Source organism: Rhododendron vialii, chromosome 9a (assembly GCF_030253575.1).
Source record: "Rhododendron vialii isolate Sample 1 chromosome 9a, ASM3025357v1".
Lineage (NCBI taxonomy): Eukaryota > Viridiplantae > Streptophyta > Magnoliopsida > Ericales > Ericaceae > Rhododendron > Rhododendron vialii.
Window position 1 is genome coordinate 36,084,938 of NC_080565.1, and position 12,069 is coordinate 36,097,006.

Sequence of the window (12,069 nt, forward strand, 5' to 3'; positions counted from 1 at the left end):
TCTATTTTTTTTCACATTTAATATATTTTTTAATATTTAAAATTTATCATTCGTCTCAACGATGAGAAAATATAAATACACAGATCGAAGTTAAAAAAGATTCAAAGAAAGACATTGAAATCAATCGACTTCGAGTTGGTGCTGTGCAGTGAGGTGCCGTGCTGCGCACCTTTCAGCCGTCGAATCGTGCATTCGACGGTTCGGATCTTATCTTGACAACCAACGATCGAGAGCCGTTCATTGCCGAGATAATATCCGAGCCATCGGATGCACGATTTGACAGCTTGAAAGGGTGCAACACGATACTGTGCACACCGATGCACAATACCATCCCCAAATTCGATATCAACTTAAGGGAAAATGACAAAGGTAATTCGAAGCTAGAGACAGAGAGAGAAAAAACAGAGCTGAGTGAATCCACACCTTGTTTGGGGAGATAACCCTTTTTCCGCAGTATTGGAAAGGCAGCAAAAGCCAGAAAACAAGAAACACTGCTAGTCCTCAAAACAATCCTGGGTATCCCAAACCCATCCGAAACCGACTGCGAAAAGTGCCACATAGCGTCCGTTATCAAGCAAGCAATCGGCCCCTCTGCTAGTAATCCACTCAAAGCGTCCCGAAACGGGGCGACGCAGTTGGAGTTGAGCAGCGTGAGGAGAGAGACGACGTCCTCCGTCGAAGCCTCGGCTGGCGAGAGCCCGTCGGAGATGGGGAGGAAGGTGAAGTGAGGGTGTTTGGATTTGGCGGGGGAGTTGAAGTGGGTGTGGATGACTGTGATGGAAAAGCCTTGGGAGTGGAGGATGCTGGCAAGTTGAAGCATGGGGTTTATGTGGCCTTGTAAAGGGACTGGAAAGAGTACTAGACGGCGGTTAATGTTGGTTCGAGGCATTTGGGTTTTTTCTTGGTTCTCCATTGGAGGGAGTGTGTTTCTTGAAACAGAGGGCCAGAAGGGGGCTATATGTTTTTTGTTTCTGAAATCACTTGCAAATGTAGTACTATGTGCAACGGCGACTTGGGTACTTGTAGTGCATTACAAGGTGTAATGCTGAGATGGGGATGGGGATGTGGTGCGGGATCTGAGCCGTTATGAAAGTGTGAGGTTCAGGAATGAGGGGAAAGTTTGAGATGCCAAATGTCGTTCGTCCAATGGATGTTTTACTATGTGGAAGATACGTCAAGTTAGACGACCATGGTCTATAAGTACTCATTACGCAGTGTTATGCTCACTGTTCAACATCTCACCGTCCGTCTTGGCAATAAACGATCTGAATTTTAGAAAAAACAGTTACGCAGAAGAGTCTTTTAAAATTTGGCCCATCCAAAATACTTTTTGATGATAAGATTGAGAGCGGTAGAGAGAACGGTGAAAACTGAGCGGTGGTATAGACTTTTGGATAAAGCAATGGTTTTTGCCCGGCTCGTGAATCACGAGTCATAAACATACAAAAGAGGAAGATGTAGGCTGCTGATTTTGCCACTCTCTTTTTTGTTAACGTCACTCTTCAGCAAGTGTATTTTTGCAAAAAAAATATACTTGCTGAAGAGTGACGTTAACAAAAAAAGAGAGTGACAAAATCATTTCCTAAGGAGTAAATTACTAATGCTATTCAAAACAGAAAAAGCTATGGACCCAGTGGCCAGTGGCACAGTGCACATGCAATGGCCAGTGCACGTGCTCCAGTATAGAAGATGGAACCGTCACATGGCAAGATGGAACCGTCACATGGCCAGTGCACATGCTCCAATATAGAAGATGGAACCGTCACATTTAAATGACATCATTGTATTGGTGATTGGATTTCCATTTACCAGCAAATTCTCTATTCTACTCTTACAACCATCTCATAAACCGGAGAAATTTTTCGGTGCTAGGTGGGTATATTCCACGAGGTACTTGCTCGGTATATTTGTGTCGTCTAATACATTTTTGGATGATTCGGATTAAAATCATTTCTCTCCTCTCATCCAATACTTTCTCTTTCATTTTTCTCTCTCCACATCCGAATTGTCAATAAACGCAATTGACGATTCGGATATGCCGAACGGGCACCACGTGGTACCCACCTGAAACTGAAATCTTTTCCCATCAACCGAGTATGGGCTCCCTAACAACCAGGGCTACCACTTAAGTTCGGTAATTAGATTTCGAAATGGAAGGTCTTACATTTTTTTTGATTTCTTATAATTGTGGCTGTGGTTCTCATCTTCTTATAATTACTACTAATAATATTTTGTTTCCTTCATAGAAAACTAGAACTTTTTTTTTGGAAATGATTTTGCCACTTTTTTTTTTTTTAACGTCACTCTCCTACAAGTGTATTTTTGTACAAAAAAAATACACTTGCAGGAGAGTGACGTTCACAAAAAAAGGAGTGACAAAATTAACAGTTATTTTTTTTTTGGGTAATTTAGAAAACTAGAACTTCGAAATTTGTGCTAGTCTATTTACCAGGTCAGGCCCGGCCCAATGACGACCCTTGGTTGTGTTGGGTTGGTACTAGATGGGTCGAACTTTTCAACCAAAAATATCTGGACAGGAGTCCATGTACAACAGCGAGTACTAGAAATGTCCCCACCCCTCTAGACACTTCTCCAAGGGACGGCGATGGCCATTGCCAGTAGCAAAGTATGCTTAAATGCTGACCTTTTTCTGGATACTTCTCCCCCCTTCCTGAATCCCCTCACCAGTCACCATCTTCCCCACTATAAATACATATCAATGCTCTCCGTCTCATCTCACCACATCACTACAGAATTCGATCAAGCTCTCTCTCTCTCTCTCTCTCTCTCTCTCTCAACCAAAGCCACATTTCCAAAACCAACTTGATTTACCTCTCTGTGTCTGTAAACCCCATTTCCCGACAATGTCGCTTATTCCGAGCTTCTTCGGCAACCGACGCACCAACGTTTTCGACCCGTTCTCTCTTGACATATGGGACCCATTCCAGGATTTCCCTTTCCCCACCGCCACCACCACCACTGCCCTCTCCGTCCCACGCTCTGAATTTGCCGCCGACACAGCGGCGTTCGCTAACACCCATATCGATTGGAAGGAGACCCCAGAGGCCCATGTGTTCAAAGCGGACCTTCCGGGGCTGAAGAAGGAGGAGGTGAAGGTGGAGGTGGAGGAAGGCAGGGTGTTGCAGATTAGTGGAGAGAGGAACAAAGAGAAGGAAGCTAAGAATGACACATGGCACCGCGTTGAGCGGAGCTCGGGCAAGTTCCTTCGCCGGTTCCGGCTGCCGGAGAATGCCAAGGTGGATCAGGTTAAGGCTAATATGGAGAATGGAGTTCTGACTGTGACCGTGCCTAAGGAGGAGATTAAGAAACCTGATGTCAAAGCAATTGATATATCTGGTTGAAGGAAGTATTCAAGGAACAATTTTCATGGCATTATCCTATCAAAGTAAAAGATGTTACTCCTGAAGTACCTATTTATGTATCCGCGTGTGTTTTGATATATGGTGAACTGAGTTTCCTTTGTGAACTGTTTTTCCTTCATTTTGTCTGGTAATGTACTAGTAATTATGTCTCTCTCTCTCTCTCTCTCTCTCTCTCTCTCATATATATATATATATATATATCTCTCTCTCTCTCTCTCTCTCTCTCTCTCTCATATATATATATATATATATATATATATATATATATATATATATATATATATATATATATATATATATAAATGAAACGTTTCATTTTCTATACCGGCCTACCGCTACCACATTATTTTGCTCGGTTCTCTCTTCCCTTCTTAAATTCTATTTATTGATAAGTAAATTTTAGCACGACATATGAAGTAATGCACCCTACCATTCAGTATAATAACCTTTTCCCCATGTTTGTACAGGATTTTACTTTCTAAGAAATACTACGAGTTTGCTTTTTGAGAGAGTTTCTTGAATTCAACGCCTCAGTTCGTGTCGGAATCAAATGAAGTGTTCAGTTTGGATTGAACAGACTTTTACAGCAGTCACAGCAAAGTAGGAGTAAAACAATAGTTAAGACCAAAATACCAGACATGGAGATGATAGATGTATAAGCTCATGAATGCTCACTGTCAATCTGGAGATGATAGATCGTATGTATAAGCTCATGAATGCTCACTCAAGTCAATCAACAGAAAGGTTACCATTCCAATAAAAAACAAACAAAAACAAATAAGAGAACACAGATCCAATCAAAGAACACCACAATTGGATTTCATGTGAAGATTTTTCTTTCATAACCTTCCAATAATGCCTTAAGTTAAACCAGTCGTACACTAAAATGTCAAGTACACGAAGAACAGAACTATACTTTTCATTTAACAAAACAGAATTATTACAATAAATGTAGAGTATACAACACATAGAACTATACTTCTCATTTGACAAAACGGAACTATTACAATGACATTCAAATGTGACTGACCGATACGTGGATTTTTTTGGACAAGTTCATGCTAAAATTGGCTACAAGCACAAATTATACACCAACAAATTAACAACAATATCTATACTAAATGGATGAACCAGCTGCTCAAATCCAGGAAAGAATGTCATGTATTGACAGTGTTTTGTGAAGAGAGATGTACCGGAGGGATGTTTTGATTAATTCCCCTCTCCAGAGATATCTGCATTGAAAATATGAATGAAAAATGCAATCTTTACTACAAAAGCACACAGTTCCATTTTCACCAAACAAACCAAACAACATTCTTTTATATTTTTTGGGATCTATATTGTTTTGTTACTTTAGAAAGAGATGAGCAAAGGGAAAGGGGAACAGTAAAAACTGAACTATCAAAAGTCGAATCCCAAGGTAGGGGACTGGTGCGAATGGGTCCACTGCAGTACAATAGGAAAGATAGACTAACATGAGACTCCTAGATTTAGCAACTGAACTGTCCATTGGCGTCCAAACAGGACTTTATGACAAAAGTCAAGTGTATTAATTTCTCATAAAATTTTTCCTTTCCCAGGAGACCATGCAAAAACCAGGAAAATCAATGTGGTGTTTGGATCATAGATCTTTGCGGAGGATTTAGGAGGAAGAGGAAAATGACAGGAAATTTAAAGAAATAAATTTATCCTACTCACTTCGTTATCTTCTTAGCTTGTCCTTTACCTTTTCCTTTTTCTCCATAAATTCCCTACAAATTGTATGATCAAAACACACCCTAGAATCATCCTATGTATCTTTGAACATGGATATAGCTCCTATTCATTCTGGGTGCGTGACTAAAGCTGACATATATGTATGGTTAGCAGGGCATTTCAAACAATAGTGACTATAAAAGATGTTCCATCTATCCATGGTACGCCATAGAGTAACTTAAGATGCTTTTTGCTGATAAAGACAAAAAAACGAACTTATGAAGATGCTTTATATTACCAAGAGAAGATCCTCATCAGTTCCGAATGATTTGCGAGCTTCTTCTAGGCGCTTTGAAGTGACCTTATCATGTTTCCTGTGCAAGCATCCAAAGTTAGAACTACAATAAGTTAAACCAATTGCCCAAATGAAGACAACCCACAAATTGCTGAACTCAATGTATACTTTGTTAGACTCAAGATTCATAACATTGTAAACTTCTGGTTAAGATATCTCTTTGTAGTCGGTCGATAAACAAAATCCTGCTTTAGTTATCTTCTAATCTAATGGACCATGAACCATTCCACACTTGCATGCGCCTATATGTGCACACAGACACCCGAAAACATGGAAATAAATGTAGAAAAGAACCTTTTTCGCAATAGCTTTGGTCAATTGACTAATACGAGAAGCTTTCAGAGGTCAATTGATTCCACAGCTAAAAAATTAATCAATGTTGTACAGACGTTTATATCACTCTGATGCCTATTTCTGATGTTTATTTCTTCTCATGACAAAAGATAAGAAATGAAAGAAGCTCTGGTTTAGTTTATTCTTTGAGGAAATCAATATGTGGATGGTTTCATAGAAAGAAGAGGAACAATAAGCAAAGTACCTAGAGCTTGCTGGATCTCTGATCTCAAACTCATCTGTCACAGCATCATAGCCACAGATTACGACGTAGTGACCTAGGAAAGATCACAATCTAGTTAATTGAAGTCGTAGATACATGTGTCATGCACAATAAACATAAGGTTAGAAGCCATAAACTCAAAGATGAGACTATTACATGGTTTTAGGTAGAACTCAACCCCACAAACTAGTTGTTGTTGTGAGGGTGCCCTCACGCTTATATACTTTGCTTTACACCTTCCCTCATGCGCAGTGTGTTCACTCAGGCACCTGTTGCGTGCAGACCAGAGACATGCACCCTACCCATACCTAGTACCTAGCTCTGATACCATGTTATATGATTTTGGGTAGAGCTAAACCCCAAACGCTAGCGGTTGAAGTGAGGGTGCCCTCACCCTTATATACCTCACATTACTTTGGTAGCCAGGCGATGCAAGACTTTGCTTCATAGAGACAAGAGTAGTGGTATTGACTTGAACCCAAGAGGACCAGAAATAAATAACTTAGCGGTTTATTTAGTTCATAGATTTTGATTCACCAAAAAAAACCTTGGAGGAGGAAATGAAACATCAATGGCAGCAGAAAAAGAAGACATTTTCTAGAAGCATATGAACACATAAATAGTCAAACGATAACATCCCACCTAACCCTTTACCTCTCAATTTGTTATTGGTATTCTCACATGAAGGAAAAATCAAATTGCTCAAATATGAATCCGTCTCCAAACAACTTCCATCACAATTTGTTTGTGGTATTCTATCTTTATGTATGCGTGTGTGCGTGTGAGTGCACGCACGTTTAACAATTTAGCATGCACAGGAATGCAAAGATGCGTCGTTCCTTCGATACACAGGGTTCTTCTTCCCATCTCCCTCGTTCCAGATAATAGATGGGTTGAAAAGTTATTTTCTACAGTTATATCCATAAATCTCTCTTGTGAAGAGACAAGGTTAGGCTATTAATGAAGCTAAATTAGCACTAATTCAGCCAAATGACAACTTCATTTAGCTGTGTCTCAAAAAAATCTGCATATATATATGGAAGCCCATCCCTAAAACCCTTTATTCAATTCAGGGAAACGATATAGTGATAAATAAGAATGAAAGACTTCATTTTTCAAAACTAAAAAAGGTATAACACCGTCCTTAAGTGCAAAAACATAAGAGGTAAAAGCATCAATACACACCAGTGTAGCCTGAGCTGCCACTATAGAAGCCAGAAACACAGAAATCCTCTACCCAAGACTGACTGCATAAAAGAGGAAGAAAGCAGCCGCAGCATTAGCGGGATATGGGAAGTTAAGCGGAATTGGATTTGTTAAACACTGAGGCTATAACACATACCTAAGTTTGTAGTGGTCAACTAAAGCAATCGCAATGTATTTTCCTGACAAGATGAATAGAGAAATATCTTCTCCGCTGATTGACCTGAACTGTATAAAAGAGAAACTGAATTTATTACCTAAAGAAACTATACAAAGTCTCATGGGTAAAAACATTATAAGAACAGAAATTTAGCAATTTTTCCAAGATTTGCAATGTCTGTGCAAATGGATTTGTTTAACATCTAGCCTTAGTTACACGAAGCGGGAGTGGGAGCGGGGGCGGGGACGGGGGAGCGGATGATCACAGAAGTGTGGGAGCGCCATTGGGAGCGGTTAGGAAAAATTATTAAAATTATAAATATATTTTGAAATTTTATATTGTTAAATGTCAATATAAAAATATTATTCTACCACATAAAATATTACTATTAAAATTATAAGTTTCTAGTTATATTTCAACATTTTTATTGTAGCACATGATTACACAATAGAACTCTAGTGCATATTAAGTAGGCGTAAAAGTTAAGGGCATTAATATGACTTTAGAAGGTTAATATCAGATGTGCTCACTAACAAGATCAAAACAACTTTAAAGGTACCAATTGCAACTTGAATCGTAAGTCTCTCAACCGTTTTTTGGGTGTAAGTTCCCGTATAGGTAAGGAACGAGTTCCCGTCATCATTGGGACGGGTTTCTTGGAGTTTCCTTCGACGGGAACGTGGAAATGCGTTTCCGTCGAAGAAACGTGGGCATAGTTGAAGGTTCCTGCAACTAAGCATCTAGCAGTAGCAAATGTCAAGTGCTTGAGACAACAAAATAAAATCAACTTAATAATATACCTACAAGCCTCAGGTGAGGAAATTGTACCAGTATATTAATTCCAGCATCCAGTGCTTTATGAAAAAGCATATCAACTCGCATTAGATCATTAGGCAATTGCTCCTGCAGAACAAGACATACATGAGGATTGTAACCTGCAAGAGACTAAAAGATAAAGAATATGTAAAGCAAAAGAAGTCCCGGCATCATGGAAAATCTCAAACTATAAAGGAAAATAACACCACACATCATGGTTTCCAGAAGATTTAAATTCACCAAGCAACGGCAGCCCAACCTAAAAACTCTTCATTGCCAACCACTTGAAAACACGTTAGTGTACTAGAAGGTGTTCTGTGTCATTCTGAAATTTTTTCTCTGAAACAGTTACTTTTTTTCTTACTTTTTGTTCAATTGAAGATATACCTCTTAGTGGTTCCTATATTATGCCACTCAAGGCAGTCATGAGTGCAAAACAAAAAGCATTGCAGAAGCTGACCCCTGATGTGGCGACAAGAAACTCATACATCCACTATCCAGATAGTATGGATAACTGATGGAAACCCCATAAATTAAACAAGTAAATGATGGAAAAGATAGCAAATCACAAGAGGTACCTTATAAAATGTCTCCATGGAGAAATTGGGATTTGCTCCTACTGTTACCGTGAAGTAGGAAAAGCTAACAGAAAATTTGTGCAGCAAGTATGCCAGATCAACAGTCCAAATGCTGCAAACAACATGTCAGACATAAGAGATTATTAACAAAAAAAAAAATCCTTTCCCATGGACATTCAGCTGTCATGCATGTTTGTTTAAAAAGACACAGCCTTTCCATCATACAAAAGAGAATTCTGTGATATTCCAATTTAAACGATGGCATGGTAGAGACATGGACCGGACATGCTACTGACATACTGAAAACAGCTTATGCTTTTGACTCTTGAAGAACAGCAGATGTCCATACTTCCTAACTATTTAGAGACCAAATCTCAAATTTTTTTCAGGATGCATCATAAAGTGATAAACTTCCAAATTTCTGTACAAAAAAAAAAGAAAAAAAAAAGACACCTTGTTGTGCAGCAGAGCTTCTCCAGTTCCTGAATATTAGAACTATTGATGCCAAGGGTTCTCAAAACCATCAGAATACAAGCAAGACCACAATCCCATGCATGTTCCTGGTTTATGAGTGGTACCTGTAAGCAAAACACCCACCAGTGATGTAAATAAAACAATTACAAAGGAGGACTTCATCTAATAGAATGAATTTGTCTTATATATATACTTGGGTCAGTTCAAAAACATAAAACTCATGTTGTGCCATATTCAAGAAGGAGGAATGAACAACAAAATGGACTTACTTCAACAAAGTGCGAGCGAGGCAAGGTTGCATCATTGCCTTTCTCATTGTTCACCGACTGTTCAAATGGGAAGGCTTCAACCACTGTCAAGTGATCTCCAACTGATTGATGAACATTTTCTTCGTCCGTTTTCAAAAGTTTGTTAAAAAGAAGATACAAAGGCCACATATGGGACCAAAACAACCAATGTGCTTTGCTAAAGCACTAAAATACAGACATAAAGCCCTCTGAACTATAATGTAAGCCGATAGCCTCTTCTTGTACTTTCCCAAAGTTATTCCAGGATTGCCATATTTTGTACCTGATGGAGATTTTAACATACAATCTATCAAACATTGGGGAAATAAGAAAATTTAGATTCCACAAGACAAAAACCAAATAAATTCCGTTGAAAAAGAAGCATGACGGTTCACATGACAATCCAGACAGGCCAAGTGACGGGCCATATGTCTAAGTTTATTGGATCACACGTTATGTCCATCCCAACCACACGTATAAGGTTGCCCTTTGTTTACTGAAGTGTTGATAGCTTTAACATGGAAATTCATTTGACCAAGATTCAACTCTTCAATGTGTCCTATTTATTTTTTTGATAACTCAGATGTCTGGGCCAGCTTAGGCGAACCTCGACTTCCTGTGGCCCAACCCCACCGCTCACTTGTGAGGAGCCCAATTGAAGCTGGAGCAATCGCTCCGTATGGACTGACCCAAAAGGAGTTGATAGCACGTGTGAGGTTTCGAACCTGAAACCTTAGGATAGAGCAAACCCGTAAGTCTCAGGCTTTGACCACTAGGCCAATCCCTTGGGGTCCCATTACATCTGTAAATCCTACTGTAGTTACGGAAACAGGGAAATTGAATAGGAAAGACATTATACTCGATGATTAATTCAAAATTTTCCAGGATAGCTGACCGTATAATACCTATATAAAACAGAATTTCCGAAACACGTTTCGTGCTACTGCTGATTTGAGGCTGTGATGTGTGTGAGATGGAATTTTCAGTAAATTCAGTTTAACGACTCGGTACAAATCAGAAGCGTATCAATACAATTAAATTCGAATTACTATAAAAGAATAAACATCAAACCGCGATGATCCAACTAATTCCAAGCATTAGGATTCGAGATTCATCGAAGTAAAATTAATGATGATCCGAATCAATAAAGTCTTCAAACTGTAAATCGTACAAGTTAATGTCCGTACACTGTGTAAAGATGATCGGGAATCGAAATTTGGAAACGATCAGTTGTGGAGAGAGAGAGAGAGAGAGAGAGAGAGAGAGAGAGAGAGAGAGAGACCTGTAAATTGGACGGTTTTTTGAGCGCTTTCCTTTCCTTGATTCTGTTTTCTTTTCCCCATCTTTCCGATGTGTTAAAAAGGGTAAGCTTATATCCGGTTTTAACCAACCCCCACCGCCAGTGGGTCCAACTCGGACTGAGGGGCCGTGGTGTGCCCTCCAAAGGGACAGCACGGTGCTGTCCCGGCTTTGCGGGGCTCGCTCCAGTCTTGTTTTGATAATCGGAAACGTTCACTTCGTAGAGCCCGTCAAGTAGAATAACTATGCCAAATATCAGCTTGATCGGATATTATTAAGTGTCTGATTGGCACACATTCAACTTTCCAATAATGGAATTCAGTGGATTTGATCCAGTGTTTTGGATTCATTCTTTTCAAAATAAAAATGTTTTGATTAGGTACTTCATGATATCAGATCGAACTGATTTTTTGCATGTTTGTTCTGTACAACGATTTCTATGAAATGAATATTTTCGATCATTAGAGCAAGACTGAAGAGGGCTCCACAAGGCCGGGACAGCACCGTGCTGTCCCTCAAGGGCACAGCACAGCCCTTCAGTCCGCCCAACTCATGGTCTCCGAAAATTGTCCTTCAAGTTAGGGTCATCAAGGCAATCTTATTTGTTTCCAAATTAGGCTCTCTTTTTGTCCGGCCCTGCTGATAGATGTCCTTGACAATAATTTAGGTGCAATAAATATAATTAAATATAAAAAATACTCCTTCCGTCTCATAATATTTGTTCGATCCGCAAAACGGAGTAGTAAAAATAATACTATTTTTGTAAGAAAAGTTGAAAAAAAATTCAACAATTTACAAGATCTCGATGAATTCTTTTAACTTATGAAAAAAATTTAAATTTTTTCTCGAAAAAAATGCATTATTTTGTAGTCCTCGTTTTGCGGACCGGACAAATATTATGGGACGGAGGGAGTACTTTTGTGGGTACTTTTGTTTTTTATTCGTAAAATCTAATCTACTCTATTTTAGGAAATTTGTAAGAGAGGATGTGTGTTTTCGAAAATCGAACTATGTCCATATGCATGAGAGTATAAAGAAAGCACCAACTGCATTTCACTCCATTTCACTTGAGTTTATGAGTACTCACAAAACATCACTTTTCATCATTATTTTCTAAACTAGCCATAAGTGTTAGTAATACTTTTTTCTAATCACAAACTCTGACCCTCATTTACTTTTTAAAAATTAGTTAGATAAAATTGAAATGAAATAAATTTCAATTTCTGCAAGTATAAAGAAGTCTCGTCTAGTTACAGAAGGAAA

The 12,069-nt window shown here is 38.9% G+C and overlaps 3 protein-coding genes across 5 annotated transcripts; 1 reads left to right on the plus strand and 2 right to left on the minus strand.

The window, feature by feature from the left end:
* Nucleotides 1-4: 4 nt before the first annotated feature.
* On the minus strand, nucleotides 5-1,067 carry LOC131300184 (UDP-glycosyltransferase 76B1-like). The gene has a single exon (XM_058325902.1). The coding sequence runs from the start codon at nucleotides 911-913 to the stop codon at nucleotides 173-175; it is 741 nt and encodes a 246-aa protein (XP_058181885.1). The 5' UTR covers nucleotides 914-1,067; the 3' UTR covers nucleotides 5-172.
* A 1,480-nt stretch (nucleotides 1,068-2,547) lies between these two features.
* LOC131300191 (17.3 kDa class I heat shock protein-like) lies at nucleotides 2,548-3,532 on the plus strand. Its single transcript, XM_058325914.1, has one exon. It carries the CDS (start codon nucleotides 2,865-2,867, stop codon nucleotides 3,360-3,362), a length of 498 nt encoding a protein of 165 aa, XP_058181897.1. The 5' UTR covers nucleotides 2,548-2,864; the 3' UTR covers nucleotides 3,363-3,532.
* A 745-nt stretch (nucleotides 3,533-4,277) lies between these two features.
* Nucleotides 4,278-10,877, minus strand: LOC131300180 (guanylyl cyclase 1). Of its 3 annotated transcripts, none has more exons than XM_058325895.1 (10): nucleotides 10,790-10,877; nucleotides 9,490-9,790; nucleotides 9,200-9,324; nucleotides 8,747-8,858; nucleotides 8,181-8,255; nucleotides 7,332-7,420; nucleotides 7,175-7,236; nucleotides 5,972-6,044; nucleotides 5,377-5,452; nucleotides 4,278-4,615 (listed from the first exon to the last, which is right to left on the minus strand). In XM_058325895.1, exons 2-10 carry the CDS (start codon nucleotides 9,655-9,657, stop codon nucleotides 4,541-4,543), a joined length of 855 nt encoding a protein of 284 aa, XP_058181878.1. In that variant the 5' UTR covers nucleotides 9,658-9,790; nucleotides 10,790-10,877; the 3' UTR covers nucleotides 4,278-4,540. The 3 variants fall into 3 exon arrangements, with proteins under 3 accessions (XP_058181878.1, XP_058181879.1, XP_058181880.1); XM_058325896.1 differs by lacking the exon at nucleotides 10,790-10,877 and adding an exon at nucleotides 10,695-10,768; XM_058325897.1 differs by lacking the exon at nucleotides 4,278-4,615 and adding an exon at nucleotides 4,663-5,134.
* Between the last annotated feature and the right edge of the window lie 1,192 nt (nucleotides 10,878-12,069).

Excerpts from the sequence above, each read along its gene's own strand:
- LOC131300184 (XM_058325902.1), bottom strand. The coding sequence starts at position 913 with ATGGAGAACCAAGAAAAAACCCAAATGCCTCGAACCAACATTAACCGC.
- LOC131300191 (XM_058325914.1), top strand. The coding sequence starts at position 2,865 with ATGTCGCTTATTCCGAGCTTCTTCGGCAACCGACGCACCAACGTTTTC.
- LOC131300180 (XM_058325895.1), bottom strand. The coding sequence starts at position 9,657 with ATGTGGCCTTTGTATCTTCTTTTTAACAAACTTTTGAAAACGGACGAA. Across the intron at positions 9,325-9,489 it reads CTCGCTCGCACTTTGTTGAA|GTACCACTCATAAACCAGGA; the intron begins GTAAGTCCATTT and ends TTTTGCTTACAG. Across the intron at positions 4,616-5,376 it reads CTGATGAGGATCTTCTCTTG|ATATCTCTGGAGAGGGGAAT; the intron begins GTAATATAAAGC and ends TTTTCAATGCAG.